Source organism: Asparagus officinalis, chromosome 10, assembly GCF_001876935.1.
Source record: "Asparagus officinalis chromosome 10, Aspof.V1, whole genome shotgun sequence".
NCBI lineage: Eukaryota > Viridiplantae > Streptophyta > Magnoliopsida > Asparagales > Asparagaceae > Asparagus > Asparagus officinalis.
This window is the reverse complement of record NC_033803.1, coordinates 4,711,200-4,727,864: the sequence shown is the minus strand read 5'-3', so window position 1 is coordinate 4,727,864 and position 16,665 is coordinate 4,711,200. Positions and strand designations below refer to the sequence as shown.

Here is a 16,665-nt window from a genome sequence, read left to right as displayed (position 1 = left end):
GGGGGGTTACTTTTTATCATTGAGATGTTATTATCCTATATGGGTCACATGTTAAATTGTGACGGTTTTTGAACAAAAAGTAAATGTTAGGGAACCAAAAGTTAAACCGAAACTTTTACGTATACAAGTGACAAAAAAATTTTAGGCCGAATGGAAAAGGAGTTGCAAATGTATATGGAGCAAACCACAGCTGTAAATTCATCGTTTGATTTATAACTTTGTAATTAGGGAAGGTAAATGAAATTACATTTTGTGAAAAAAAAACTTGCAACAAATGATACGGCCAATTTGATGGGAGGAAAAGCTACAAGCTTGAAGGAGGAGGAAAAATTGATCTCATCAAAAAAATCTTTTTAAATCCAAACAGAAAATATATCGACACCAAAGTTATCTTATATAACAAAATTTTGTAGCTTTTGTTTGGTTGTTTTTCAACGGAACACTAAAGTTGAATTTGAAAATACATTTCTCAGAATATGATTGCGTATATCTAAACATCGAGTTTAAAAATTGATTTCCTACGAGACATACTGTATGCGCTGCAATTTATTTTTGCAACAAGCCCAACGACCCAACGAGCCCGACTACAAAAGCGCAAATAAATCCTCAAACGGGCCGGGTCTGCTACACCCAGTCCACCAAAATCCACCCATTTTTGGCCCATTGACCCGCCCGTCCCCAAACTGCCGTCTGCCCTCGATCAATCTGAGGCTTAACGCTTCGGGGCTTTTCCGCCAAACTAAACCCAAAGCCCCAATGTCGCCGCGGCCTGCTGCCGCTCCTCGCCCCCGGCGTCACTCACCTCCCTGTCCTCCCCCTGTCTCTCTTCTCCCCTACTGCACCCCTGCCCCTCCGCGGACGCGCGCGCCTCCGTCGCGGGCCACCTCCCGCAGCTGACCTCCCCTCCTCCGACGAGCTTCTCAACGCCGCGAGGACGGCGTCTCTCCTCCCTTCTCCACTGGATCTCCTCCTTCCGCTCGTCGGAGACGCACGCGCTCTGCTCCCTCTTCCCCCTCCTCCGCTCCCTCCCGCTCTGGATCCTCGCCTACCAAAAGGTCGCCGCCGACGACACCGGATCCTACGTCCCCAAGCACTCCATCCCCAACTCCGCCCTCGAGGACCTCCTCTCCCTCCGGAACGCCGTCCTTGATGGAAGGTTCCGGTTCGGTTCCCGCCTCGAGTCCTTCATCCGGTCGCCGAGGGATAAGACTGATCTCGAGTCGCTCTCGAAGAGAAAGATCAAAGCTTTGCTCACGACGGCTCAGCCGTCGCCGTTCCAGGATAGGATTGTTCAGGAGGTGCTGCTGATGGTTCTTGAGCCGATTTATGAAGCGAGGTTCTCGCAGAAGTCTTTCGCGTTTCGGCCTGGGAGGACCGCGCATACTGTGATTAGGGTCATTCGCCGGAGCTTTGCTGGTAAATCATGATTTTTTTTAAAAAAATGTAAAATAGCATTTAAATTAAAAATCGAAAGATTGTTCCTAATTATGATGTATAAATATGTAGTTTTGAGTCTTTGGTTAAGAGATCAATTTGGTGCTCGTTTTAAGTCTTTCAAAATTAGCATAAAGCTGCAAAGTTAAAATATTTAAGTGACCAGATTTTAAAGGAATAGTTAATAATCTTAGTGACTTGGATATAACTCTAGTTATGTTCTGTCCTTGTATGAACCAAATGCTAAAAGTTTGTTTACTTTTATCAACTCAAATATAATCGAATACCAATAGTTAGTTTTCGGTTATAAATAAACTATCGAATCAAATATAACTGAACAATTTGGCGAACAACTAACAAATAATTACTAACAAATAATTGTTAATTATTTGGTTCTTTTCCATCCCTGTTTGCAGGGTATTTGTGGTACATTAAAGGAGATCTCAGCACAATTCTCGATGGGGTTAAACCTGGATTGATCATCAATGCGTTGATTCGGGATGTTAGGGATAAGAAAGTTGTGGACTTGATAAAGGCTGCGCTTGTTACTCCGGTGATTACTGGTCGACCTGGGGATGATGAGGCCGCGAGGAAGAAGAAGAAAAAGAGGAAGTATCAGAAGAAGAGGGTTTTAGCTGAGGATGAACCTAAACCTGATCCTTATTGGCTTCAGACTTTCTTTGGGTTTGCTCCTGAGGAGGCTGAGAAGTTACCCGATTGGGGACACTGCGGGGTTTTAAGCCCGTTGCTTGCAAATGTGTATCTTGATGAACTCGATAAATGGATGGAGAAGAAGATTAAGGAGTTTTATAAGCCATCTAAAGCTGATGTTATATGGAATGGGGAAGAGGGCGAGATGGAACAAGGGAACACTTCATGGCCAGAGTTTGTGCCCACAAGTGGTCCCGATAAGACGAGGAAGATGGATTATATTCGGTATGGTGGGCATTTCTTGATTGGGGTTAGAGGTCCTAGAGCTGATGCTGCAGTACTAAGGAAAGAACTTAGTGAGTTTTGTGATCAAAGGTATCAGCTCAAGCTGGATAATGAGTCTCTCCCAATTGAGCATATCACCAAGGGGATTATGTTCTTAGATCATGTTTTGTGTCGTAGGGTTGTGTATCCTACACTCAGGTACACTGCTAGCGGTGGTAAGATTATAAGTGAGAAGGGCGTGGGAACTTTATTATCAGTTACAGCCAGCTTAAAGCAGTGCATAAAGACATTTAGAAAGTTGGAGTTTTTAAAGGGAGATAGAGATCCTGATCCACAACCTTGTTTTAGAATGTTCCATGCAACACAAGCGCATACTAACGCGCAGATGAATAAGTTTTTGGCAACGATGGTGGAATGGTATCGGTTTGCTGATAACCGGAAGAAAATAGTTAACTTTTGTTCTTACATTTTAAGGGGTTCATTGGCAAAACTATATGCTGCCAAGTATAAACTTAGGTCAAGGGCGAAGGTGTACAAGATTGCTTCAAGAAATCTAAGCCGACCCTTAAAGGATAAGAAGGGGTTGTCACCGGAGTACCATAATTTGTTGAGGATGGGCTTGGTTGATTCTGTTGACGGGCTTCAGTATACGAGGATGTCACTTGTTCCAGAGACAGATTATACACCATTTCCAAGTGGTTGGAGACCGGATCATGAGAAGGTTTTGACGGAACTCATAAAGCTTGAGGATCCTAAAACTCTGGAGGAGCAGCGGAATTGTCTTCGGGAGGAGGGGCTTATAACTCCGCAGGATTATGTTTCTATGTTTGTTTGGAATTATAAGAAGAATGCTCTCGCATCACCACCTTTGGGGGAGAGTGATACTCAGAGAGCTAAAGAATTCCTGGGATCGAATGTGGATGAGAATAGGGTTTCTGATGATGAAGGGAATGGAGTCATTGTGCAAAGTGCAGAGTTGTGAAGATGTTAGATATTTTTATTTGAGTGTTTGTATTGATGCTCAGAGAAGCAGATGGTTGGAGGTTCTTCATCAATCTTGAAACTCAAAAGGTTGACCAGTCATTAGTCATGGGAAAGTCACCCTGTAAATTAAAAAAATGTACAATTTAATTTTTTTAGAAGATCAAGTTGCTTGTTTTGGATAGCTGGAAGTAAACTGCTGACAGTAAAGGAAAATGTCAGATTTGGGTGGTAGCATCCTATTACAACCTCCTGAATAGAAGAAAGTCAAGCTGCGGTTGAGTAGTGTCACTTCTTTCCCTGAATGTTCCTATATATCCTTAGAAATTCTAAGAGTAAGTCTTATATCTGATGTTCTATTTCAGGTCACATGCACTTTTTACTTTGAGATGTTCTATAATGGTTTTCCCCCCTAGAAACCACTTTAAAAATTGGCTAACTGTACAGAAACCACCTTTCAATTTTAATTTATACATAAACCACCTTTAAAGTTGGTTTTGTTGCTGTCAACCACCTCTCAGTCAATATTTTTACTAAAAATCCAAAATTACCCTAAAAAAACTCATATTGAAGGCATGTGATTCATTTTTTAGTGTTTAGGTCTTGTTAGGATTTAGGTCTTGTTAGGATACAACTCATGTACCTTGAACTTAAATTTTTTAAGCTTGTTTTTTATTTTTTTAGTGAAAATTTGATTAGGAGGTGGTTGATTGCAACAACAACCTATTTTAAAGGTCATTTGTGTATAAATTATTGAAAGATGGTTTCTGTGTATACTTACCTGATTTTAAGGTGGTTTCTTGGAGGGGGGGGGACCCTTCTGTAATGTATAGCCTCCTTATGATATTCAGATTTCTGAATTACATCTCATAAACCCATGCTACTGTTTGTCATTGTTAGTTCTGTGCTTCAAGCTGTTCTGCCATTGTGTTTTTTGCCTTCTAGATGTCCTTTTTAAATTGCACGTCAATAGGAAAATAGTTCGAATGTAATCAAATGCAACAGGTCATTCTGGAAAATTAGCTAAATGAATTTATCTCATTTGCTTATTGGAGTGCAGAATGGGGTAGTTAGAACAGCCGTATTAGCAATAAACAATATGCAAATTTGATGTAGTTCAGTTTTGTTTGAGATCATAGAGAAAAAAGATAGGAATTTCATCTTTGATCATATCACAATACAAATGCCAAAGGAAAAGCGGACCTCAATGAACAGCCTGGTGGGGAGACTTGTTGAAATTTTTGATTTGATTTGATAAGAACATAAAGACCACTGGCTTTTAATATGAGATTTATTGCAACTGGATTTTTATCGGAAGGCTATCTACTGCTGTATATTTTCATCTCGCTATCTAGATAGTTTGGAGTTTTAGAAACAGAACCACATTGATAATTTTTTTGGTTTGCTTTGTGTTCTCCACATGAATGCAGCCTGTTGTACAAGCTTTATAGTTTTACCTCTTTTCTTATATCAGGCTTGAATAATTTGCAGGCCCAGCTAGTGGATAACCATGAAATGTATCTACCTGCGAACTAGCGTCAAGATGCATTGAAGGACCTCAGTTACCTTGCTATGCATTTAGCTACTGGTCATAAAACCTGTCAATTATTTTGCTTTGAATGGTGCTATTTAGCCAACCCATGATATATTTAAGGTGGAAAGATTCAGTTATAGATTGGAGTTCAGAGTTTGGTTGCATATTAAAATGGGCATAATAAACCTTTTTGTGATGCTAAGCCATTTTGAAGTCATTTCTTGGTCACATGGCTAATTGGTAAGTGAATAGCCGTAATTACCTGATAATGTGGAAATATTTGGGTATATATGGGAGTTCAGAGTCTGGTTGCATATTGAAATTGGCATCATGAACCTCCCTGTTATGTTGATAAGTCATTTTTGAAGTCATTCCTAGGTCACATGTCTGATTGGTAAGTGAATAGCCTGTACGTGCTTAACCTTCTTGTTCTGACAGAATGGGTTCAGTTTTACTGTATCAGGACTACTGGTATTGAGTGATGTTGTTTTAACTGCCAAGAAGTTCTTAAATCTACACTCTAGACTCTTGATTTGTCTTTTACCTAGACACTGCTTTCATAGTTTTGGATCTTATTAAGCCTAAGAAATTATATGGACTCAATATCGAATCATTTAGATTAGTGTTATGTTTTCATCGTGGTGCTTTGTGGAGACATGTTTTTTGCCTGCTAGCAGTAGTAAGTATGGTTGCTTAGACCAAATTGTCATGGCATGAAACTGTAGAGACAGTATCAATTGTGGATACCCTTAGTTTGGTTTATGATTTGTAGGTTTAAGTAATCAAACCATCATGTAGATTAGATATGGTCATGTTTGAAATAGATTAATGATGATTCAGTTTTTTTCCCTTGGTTTTCTACTCTCTTTTACCTTTGTATGTTGGTACCCCTACTAAAACTTGATTGAGCTATCTTTCTTTTCCTTGTTTTTCTTACATGCACTGATTTAGAAATTCAATTCTTTTTTTTCCAGGATCATGGAATGTTTCAGATCATTCGGGGGTTACGACCGAGGCGAAGGGAGGGCTTGTGACGAGTGCATCTTTAAGAGCTTTCGGTGTCCTGCTGGTTACGTTGCTTGAGTTCTTTGGGGAATTTGAAGGTGTCATCTCCATCTTTTCTTGTTAAAGCCCTAGTTTTAGATAAATTTTAAAATTATATTTTGTTTGTTAAGCAATTTCTGTGTTTCTTACTTGAAACTTCTATTCATGGAACCTCAAAGTGCTGTTGAAAATGACAGAAACAATCTATTTTTGAAATAGACCTCGTCTCACAAATTATGAGGAAGAAATACATTTTGGGAATTCAGACTCTTTCATGAGAAAGACAGTTGATCCTTTTATATTAAGAAGAACAATGCGAACTGCTTTCTTAACATGTAGACTGAGAGAGGAAATCTTAGCTGGTAACAACACTGGCCAATTAAGATCCCAAACTGCCTTATTCTCATAAAGTTTTCTTATTAAACCATAATTGACTCCATTGCTTATTTAAAATTTGGTTTGATTGCTAAAATCTGTTTTCAATTTAGAAGTCGAAATTTGTGAAGCAAGTTCTGAAGCAAAGCTGAAGCCAAACACAGTGGTGTGCAACATGTCGCTACAGAAAGGCAGTATATGTTAGCAGTCCATTCCAGGAATTCGGGTTTGAAAATGGTACCTAGGTAGCATTTTCCTAGTGCAGGGACATTGTGCATATCGTAAACATATTCAACTGATAGTCATATGCACGTTACCTTCGGATATGAAACTTCAAGGTACAAGCCTGTCTGATTCCATCATGTATAGTGTTGGTTCATTGTCCACATTTCTCCCTTTACATGGCATTCCAACTCTTTTCTAAAACTGCACAAACTTGGCAGTCCACAAAAGTCATGTGACATGAATGGCAACAGAAAATTTATATTGCATGTGAATCTTACTGTTTCCTCTCTATTACTTTCCAAAGTTAGTATTTCTAGATATGTACTCTTTGATCATATAAGTTTGTGAAATCCTAATTACTGGTGTTCTTCTGATTGAGCTTTGAATGGTCATGACGATAAGTTGATTGCCTTCCAGTCATTTTCTCTTTCCTTTTCATCAATTTTCATACTGCATTTAAATATTTTCTTCTCTACTCTAGCCCTGTGTTCGTATATGAAATTGGCATTAGAAAATTCCTCTCATCACAAAGAGAAGTCCTTTTTCCTGTTGCGCCGATGATTAGTAAATTCTCCTCTTAAATTTCAAACAAGCGGCCTCAAATAATTTGACAAGAAAGTTCCTTCCAATCCTCTTTACATCAAACTTTTGTTTTGCTAAATTCTTTTTTTCTTTTTTCGTTCCTTGGATAAAAGTTGGTTGGTCGCTTCGGCCCTGTGCATTATTATTGCAGGGCATCTTGCTCAGGACATCGGAAGCAATTGCTACGACGACCATGATCCAGAGCTCTCCAATACATGAAAGATAGCCAGGACTTAGGCCAGAACAAGGAGAAATGGCACTTTATTTGTTTGTCCTGGTTTTAGTTATAATTGTATTTCAAGATCTTCATGATGCAAGGCAAAATAATCAGTTGTTTGTTGACCACGTATGTTTTACACTGAGCTGGGCATAAACTAATAAGCTTCCATCATAGTGTAAACAGTTAAGGTATCTATGTATAAAGAAGATAATTTTTTTTTGATGTTTTCATCAGATAGTAACGGTTAAAATGTCATATATGAAGAATTTTTCTGATGTTTTTAACATTCTGACATTTTATCTCATTATCTGTGAGTAATTTTTTTAATGAGCATGATCTGGACAGGGCTATGGAGAGTGCTTTCTAAAATGTAAGATGAGAATTCCTCGTGAGAAAAGGTTGGCATCAAGCCGGTTCTTTTGTATTTGTGAAGCAGATTCTTAGGAATTTGTAAGGGGTTAATTTCACAAAAATTCTCCTGAACTTTGCAGGGTTTTGCACGTAAACCCTTGATTTTTTTTAATCTAACATCAACCCCCTTGAGTTTTAAACTTTTCTCATTGGACTACATGCAGCTTGTAAATAATTAAAATTTTGTTGAGATAAAAAAAAATATCCTCGGTTGAGGGGACAGGGTTACCTCCTCACTTGCAAAGGTAAGGGAATCTAGCAGGAAAAATTTTAAAGCTACGGAGGGTTTTGTGAGACACCCCGAAGTTCATAGACCTGAGGGGAGAAAAAAGTTTAGGGGTTTATATGCAAGGTGATAATAGTTATTTAATTTATGTTACAAGCTAATTTCTAGTTGCATACATTTAATTTATGTAAAAGTTTCAACTTGACATAAAAAGTGTTTTTCTTAGTAATTTTTTTTATTCCTTGTTGGTTTACATAAAAAAGTTTCTATTATTTTATTAGTATCATTATACATCCATTTTCTCTGTTTGTAAAAACAGCCCAAGCCTTTGAAGCCCATCTAAATTGTACTAGGCCCTTAAGCGGGCTGTGCTCTATTGGTTTTGACTTGGAAACTCCCAGATTAACCCCTCCCTCACTCAAAACGCCCAAATCGATGGAACCCTAGGCCGATCTCGCACTGGATTCTGTTGATTCCGACGACACCGAAGGTCGAGATCACACCGCCGGCATCTATCATATTCGGTGAGTGCTAATTATGTATAATTTTACTTAATTTTCTGCCCATTTTCAAAGTTTTTCAAATCGATCTACACTCGTCTTCTTGTTGTTCACTGACCTGAATTCACGGCGAGTTAGGATAAATCGTCTAAGCCTTCGTCAATTTCAAAGCAGAAGTCGTAAGATTTTGGAATTCATTAACTGCAAGTTAACCTGCCGAGATTTTAAGCATGTCATAACGTTGAATGGATCTTTGATCTTTCGATGAAGGGATGTTTACAAGTATCTACGGGTACGGGTGCAGTTACGGGTACCCGGTATGGGTACAGGACACGCCAAATCTGTAGAAGTTCGATTTTGGATCACAGCTTAAACGCAGGGGCTGTAATCATAGTATTAAGCTAGATACGCAAACAACCCTTTTAAATCATAGTTTTTTAATTAATATGGCTTGAAATGATCTCAACCCTGGTCCAACAACTTTAAAAAGTGGATGTGTAGGATGCATGTCCAAGAAGTGTATGACAACTGACAAGTGTTTTAAATTAGAGTATATATTGTATAATTCTGTATAAGCATATGCATGTGTTCAAGGAGTGTCCGAGAAGTGCTCGGTACGGGTATGGGGCATATTGGATATGGGTACGGCTTCATGATAGTAAGTGTCTAGGTAACATAGACTGTAGACTTATATGGGATTAGAAGATAAAGTTAGCACATGAATAGTGCCTGCACATGTTTTACCTTATTGTTTATGTGTTCATAACATTCATGTGTTACATATTTCTAACATTAATGCAGGTGTGAGATTTTTTTATTTATAGATTAGGTGTAGCTAATTATCTATATTCTGTTAGGTGTGTTGTGTTTCTGCATTTCTTATATGCCCAAAAAATTATAAGCTTGCACTTAGAACATTAAAATTTGAAACATTAATAGTTAAGGCAAGAGGTGGTTTGACTTTAGTTATGAAGAAAGCATAATCGTAGGAATATGAAGGCGATACATATTGACCAAAATAGTACTAAGATGTAATCGATAGAAAGTATGGGATAAAAATTATTGAAGTTATGTGAATCGTGATCTGGGGGCGAAGCAGAGAAAGTAGCATTTGTAGTTGGCTTGTAATGATGAACTTCTTCCCCCTCATTGATTATTGAAAATATAATGCTTGGGAGATTGTCTTGCGAGCATAATGAGTATATGTACGTTTTTCACTTCTTTGCACGCGGGGCATACTCCCAAGTTGATCTAAATGGTTTTTGTCAAAGGAAATTCAACAGTTTTTTTCATCATTGTCAGCATGTACGAGGACAGTACTAAAATGAAAGTCGAGGAAATGGGGTCTAAGTTGTCACCTAACCTTGCTTAGATGAGGGAGCGGCTAATAGTTATTGAAAGAACGCTCTTGAACGATCCGAATCATTCATCTTAATCCCCGTCTCCTAAACCATTACACAAAGAAACATACAATTTAGAGATATCTAATCTATCCATTAAGTGGTCACATTTGTTCCTTTGTTGAAAAATCATTCATTTTGCGACACTTAAATAGTGGGTGCGAAATATCTAGATTTTTTTGGTGCATGCTTTTATTCTATCTGATAGAGATTGCGATGAACAGCTCATATCCTGCAAATAGGATCCATTTGTTAGTTATATCAATTCCCTCACCTAACTTAGATAAGGTGAAGACATTAGGTCCCATTTTCGTTTGAAACTGATAGATGCGAAATCTCAGTGAAAATAGTGAAAATATAGCGCAACTGTATATATGTTAGTAAGCATTGTGTCTTGGTGTATCTGAACTATTTGTTGCTTACCTGCTGAGAAGATTTCATTCTCCCGTATTCTCAAACAATTGATTTTAAAAAGACCTGGTACTTAATTGGTAATGTTTTTATGGATGGACATTCTAAGTCATCCTTGCACTTATCAAACTGCATGAAATATACATTCCATATCTTACAATTATTTATTTATTGTGGCAGGTCCCCGGACATCATTATCTGGACTTCTCTGTAATCTGGCACAATGGTTTCATTTGAGATGAATGACCGGAAAAGTAAGAATTCTGTTATATGTACATTGATCTGTTTTTTTAAGGATTGTAAGTGTTTTATGTGTTCTTTGAACTCTTTTACTAATACTTTTGGTATAAGTTTGTTTGAGATGATTTGGTAAAGATTACTACTTTTCCTATTGATGTTTAAGAATTTAGCTCTTGTCGGGTTTTATTTCTGGTTTAGCCAAATTAAGAGTACTTAATTTTGGTGCATATCGATAGGAGGATCTGTTAGTTTCTCAACTTCCCTTTTAATTTAATTTTTATTTTCTAAATTTGATGGTTTACTATTATGCATAGTGATACTACTGAAAGTTGTATGTAAATTCATCTGTTACTTCCTTTAATGACAACACTTGAGACAAGAACTTAAATTGGCTTCTTAATAAATCATATAATTGCCCTTGTAAAACATGAACGGCATGGCCAGTTTCGTTACAAAGTTTTGGTAGTAATGCAGAGTTAATCAGATTTCTTGCTGTTGTCCTTTAAGTTTGCTTTAACATATGAAACAGAGATTGGGCTAGGGCTGACTGGATTTGGGATATTCTTTTCATTCCTTGGAATCATTTTCTTTTTCGACAAAGGCCTCCTAGCTATTGGAAATGTGAGTGTTCTCCTCCAACATTTTACTCTTCCTTGTGCTAGTTTATATTACAATATTGTAATCATATTATATTTTCTGACTCCTTTTTCTATGTGACTTGTCAGATCCTCTTCATTTCAGGAGTGATGTTAACAATTGGACTGAGATCTACCATGCAATTTTTTACAAAACCTAAGAACTATAAGGTTTGGCTGTCTTTACATACCTATATTCTGTTTTGTTCTTGCGTCTTTTGTTTACTGGGAATTGGTTGTTTATCTGACAGGGTACAATCTCATTTGGAGCTGGTTTTTTCTTGGTTCTCATTGGTTGGGCTGTCATTGGGATGATCTTGGAAGCATATGGGTTCATTATACTATTTAGGTACAAAGCTCTCATATCAATTTTGTTTAGTGACATATTTATTTGCCAATTTGGTAACTCTTTACTTATGTGCGTTTTGAGACTGGTTTTGCCCAACAACAGAAGGATACAAGTGTTTTCACAAATTCTTTATGTTGTCTACACGCATCCTTTATCTACATTTGTATATTCCAGGGACCATACCAGTCAACTTAGCAACTAGCATATACTAACTTTTTACTGCATTAGGCATGTTACAACTTTGGAGATTGCTTATTATACCGAGAGTCTTAAGGCCACAACAAGAGGATATAAGCTTGGATCCTGTTATCTCGAAAAACTTATTTATTTCAATTTAAAATCGATGATACATTGAGTATAATACAAAAATTATTTTTAATTACTATAAACAAATAATCAAATATGGGATTGATGGTTATGATGTGGCGGCTCATTCAGCAAAATGAGGTACCAAGAACGGGGAGTGGTAAGATCCACATGTTTTGATGTGACAAGGAGAGTGAGCCTCTTTATATGGTCATCTCTTGGTAGGTCATTTAACAAAATGAGACGGTATCTCATACCCATTGTTTCCATCAAATATTTTTGTGGTCTCTTTTACGTGCATCAAGTGGGAGCAAAATTTATGATTTCCATCTTTGGGGAAAATTGCTTCTACTACCCTCTTGCAATTTTCATCTATGTGTTGGCCCTCATTTTGAAAAATCAAGGGTGAAAACACCTTATACTTTTAAACCTATTAAATCCATTCGCTACATTTTCTCAATTCTAAATCTACCCCTTCTGTCTTCTCTGCTACTTTGTCTATTCTCTTCTGAGACAGACCCTCATCGTCAGTGGCAGAACCAGAAAATTTTCCCCTAGGGGGGCAAAGTACAATCATCATACTATCCATTAAGTAATGCAAAGCGATCAAATACACTAATGTATAATTTTATATGTGTAAGCAAGAGAAGGAAGAATTCAAAATTAACCTTTTATAAAGGAAAGTTATTTTTGTGAATAATTAAATTATTTCAACATATGCATCCATCATTGAATCAACATGCTTCAATCTTTTAAAGTTTTTTTTTGAAATGTATTAGTTATAGTTAGTTTTTTCATAACCACATACTACAAATTATAATGTTTTGAAGACCTAACAAATTGACAATACATTATTAACTATACCACTAAACTTATTTCAACAACAATAAGAGATAAAACGATTATTATCACATTTATTTACAGCGGTACGTGAATTTAGAAAACTTATTTCACATATCTACTTCTTAGTGTTAAGCTTCATGAAATTGTAAGTATCATTTGATAATATGATGACCAACTGTAAAACCACAATATAATATAACCAGTAATTTGGAGTCTGATTTTGGTGGGTTTTGATGTTAGTTTAAATTGATTTGGTAATTTGAAAACGACCAATTCCTAATTAACACCATTATTTAATCATAGATAACAATTACAATTGTAAAATGTAACAAATTAACTTATTTAAAAACACTTCAAAGATTTAGGGCACAAATCTCAAAATATGAAGATTTTGGGAACTAATTTCAAATATGAAATAATGGGGGGGCACTAGTTTCAAACAAAGAAGAATTAGAAGGACTAGTTTTAAATGTGAAAGATTTAGCGAACTTTATGTGATAAGTCATATTATATATTATACTATATATATATTATATATATATATATTATATTATATATATATATATAATATAATATATATATATATATATATATATATATATATTATGAGATTAATGGGTATCCTTGTCATAGAGAGGGGATTTCCTCCTTGACGCCTCTAAAATCACATGATTGAGCGACATTGTGGATGATCCGCTCCTGTTGAACTTGATCTACATATTCTAAACCTCACATACCAAGTTTGGGGTGAATTCTCGTCGTTGACCTCCATTGAGCCATGTGAAAAGTTCTATTCATTCAAAACCGTTAAAATTATACGAGTGGATGAAGGGCAAACGACGACGGGTGCACCCCAAACTTGGTGTGTTGGTTTTAGAATATGTAGATCAAGTTCAACGGAGCGGATCATCCACAATGTCGCTCAATCATGTGATTTTAGAGGCGTCATAGAGGAAATCCCCTCCTATGACAAAGATACCCATTAATCTCTCTCTCTCTATATATATATATATAGAAGAGCAGAGAGAGGAGAAATGCTGTATGCTTAGTATCAAGCACAAAAAAGTTATGCTTGGTAGTGAGATGACATAATCCCCTCCACTCATTCAAATGGTTGCATTCCCCATGCACTCCTCAACCCATGTGAATGTGGTCCCCTATTTGAATGAGTGGAGGGGATTGTGTCACCTCACTACCAAACATAAAATTTATTGCTCCGGTACAAACATACCCATATTATATATATATATTATAAATATATATATATATATATATATATATATATATATATATATATATATATATAATATATATATATATATTTGTTTTTGAAAAACTAGGAGCAATGGCCACCGCTTAGCCCCGTAGCTCCGCCATTGCTTCCAGTTAATCTTTGGATACTACACCATATAACACAAGTTCAATATCTATTGTTTTATTCGAGCAGTGGAGGTTCTCGATGAACCTTACGTTTTACAAAGTTATATTAAGTTAGATTTGGGGGCCGATTTAAAAAAAATACTTCTTGCGAATACATTATTTAGATAATCAAGCTTTATAGCAAAGTAAGGATTCAAAAACCCTACTATGAATAATGTTGGGAGCGAAGAGCAAAAATTAAGCTCATCTTTCCTATACCTCCCATTCCAAGGGAAAAAAAATTGCGATTTTGGTACAAATATCGTCGCCTTCCTCGATGAGCTCTGGATCTAATTTTTTCCAGTTTCTTTTGTTTTCTTTCAACGACAAATTGGAGGAGGTGGCCCTAAAGTTGGGTTTTTGTTTTTATAGTGGTGAAGGAGACGAATTGAAGGAGAAGATAGTGTTAGGGTCAGTTTGGTTATTGCCTTTTTTGGGGTGCTTCTTATTTTTTTGAGAAGTAGTTAGTAATGGTGTTTGGTGAAAGTTTTATTTGCATGCTTATTGAAATTGATTCTGCTTTCAAGACGGTGCTTGTAGAAGCAACGTAAAGACGCTTTTAAAAGTAGCTTCTGCTTTTTTTTTTTTTTTTTTTTTTTTTCCTTTATTTTTTGACATTGATCTTTAAGCACCATTTTGCCAAACAACATAACTACTTTTAGATGTAGTTTTTTTGTTTTTTTTTTGTTTGTATACCATGTAAGATCTTTATTTTTTGACATTGATCTTTAAGCACCATTTTGCCAAACAACATAACTACTTTTAGATGTAGTTTTTGATATGTGATCACCAAACGATTACTTTCAATAGCTTGTATAAATTGATATTATAAGCTGCTTATATAAACAACTTACCATAAGCTTCAGGCTCCAGCAATACCAAACTGGCCCTTATTGGCTGTTTATCAACGAAAGGGGAGGTTGTTGTTGTGTCTGTATAATTGGAGCTGAGGTAGAGATCTGAAGATTATATATCAGGGTTTGTTTTGAGGGGTAAGTGAAAGGTGACATTGTTGTTGTTGTTGGGAGCTTTAATTTGAGAGAGAATTTCACATAAATCCCCTCACTTTCTTTCTTCTCCTCACTTTTAATATGAAAACAATATATCCAAGTTGGGTCAAGTAAAATTAATAACCTTTCCCCCCATATTCGCAAAAAGTTGATCTTCATGCGTCGTTGAGTTTTTCGTGGGCCATTTCAGTCTTTGATGTCAATTTTGTTGCATCAAGCGTGAAACTTTAAGCTTTGTCTATTGTACATCCATGCTAACATGTCAGTTGTCACATTTTATTGATAACCTTGTCATGTGTAAGAAGATTCTATATTTTAGGGTGTGCTTTGTTACTCACTGAAATTAAGTCACTTATTTCTTAAATTGGTTTTGGACAGAACTGATTTAGTTGTGGACCAACTCCTCGCTAGTCCACAACTAAACCAATTTAGAGGCCAAAAAAGAAACTAAAGTATTTCACTTCTGAACCAGTTTTTACCAATTAACAAAATAATTTAAAACTGGACCAAGTTCAAACCTGGTTAGTTTCAGAGAGCAACCCCCAAAAAATTTTAAAAATTAACCCAACAACCACCCGACAAATAATAATAATAATAATAAATTTGTGACTTGTATGTAAATCCTTTATTTACTGATGTTTACACTTGGTTTATCGTACAGCGGCTTTTGGCCTACGCTATCAGTTTTCATGCAGAGGATTCCTATTCTTGGCTGGTTGGTCCAGCAGCCTTTCATTAATAGGGTAAGAGTAATTGAAACCATAGATATTATGAGATTTTCATGTCATTTTCTTGTTTCTACTGCTTTTTGAAGGCATACTAGCTAGGCCCCAGTTTCTCTTATGTCTTGCATTTCCACCCTGCAGTTGTTTGATCGTTACAGAAGCAAAAGAGTGCCCGTATGATCCAAAACTTCCTCTGGGGTCGAGACTTAGAACTTTGTTTCGCGTTTTCGACGGAGAGACCTCTTCTGTACATGGAACGCTTCGATATCACGCGGTTCGATTCCACAATCCAGATATCAGCGTTTTGGTGCGTGTTGTCATGACTGATATAGATAGGAGATAGTTGAGTTTTCAGCGTTTGTTGCTTGGTCGAGAAGTGTAGTAGTTATGTACTCGCTAGAATCTTTTAAGTTGTGATTTTGGGGGGTCGGGGCAAATTCGTCTTTTGACAGAGACCTGCTTGGCTTCTAAGGTTTTGACTCGGCGAGCTTCTTCATACCTGAATTTTCTAAAACATCGCACCGGAAATGATTAAATTTTGCCGTACAAAATTACGTAACCAGTATTCGTACAGCTGCTGTGTAATTTGGGAACGTACTGTGTTATTCAAGACAACAATCCGATCACATTCCCTCTTTATTCCAACTCAAAAAGTCACATTAACCGAGCAAACCGAATTCAAAACCCAACTAATAATACTTGGACAAATAATCATTGATAGCGTGGGCCACGAGCGCCAGGTCCATGAGCCCCAGGTTCTCCCTCATCAGCGGCGGCTCCACCCCCTTCTTCTCCCTGTACTCGTCGTCGCAGTCCCCGGGCATCGACGCGAACTTGAACACCAGATCCCCCGCCCTGG

At 36.8% G+C, this 16,665-nt stretch overlaps 2 protein-coding genes across 2 annotated transcripts; both read left to right on the top strand.

The window, feature by feature from the left end:
* LOC109825525 (group II intron-encoded protein LtrA) lies at window positions 151-3,535 on the top strand. The gene is made up of 3 exons (XM_020392376.1): window positions 151-192; window positions 894-1,416; window positions 1,851-3,535. The coding sequence occupies exons 1-3, from the start codon at window positions 151-153 to the stop codon at window positions 3,350-3,352; spliced, it is 2,067 nt and encodes a 688-aa protein (XP_020247965.1). The 3' UTR covers window positions 3,353-3,535.
* LOC109826058 (vesicle transport protein GOT1-like) lies at window positions 8,318-16,379 on the top strand. The gene is made up of 7 exons (XM_020393008.1): window positions 8,318-8,492; window positions 10,460-10,533; window positions 11,049-11,140; window positions 11,245-11,325; window positions 11,406-11,503; window positions 15,743-15,824; window positions 15,948-16,379. The coding sequence occupies exons 2-7, from the start codon at window positions 10,503-10,505 to the stop codon at window positions 15,984-15,986; spliced, it is 423 nt and encodes a 140-aa protein (XP_020248597.1). The 5' UTR covers window positions 8,318-8,492; window positions 10,460-10,502; the 3' UTR covers window positions 15,987-16,379.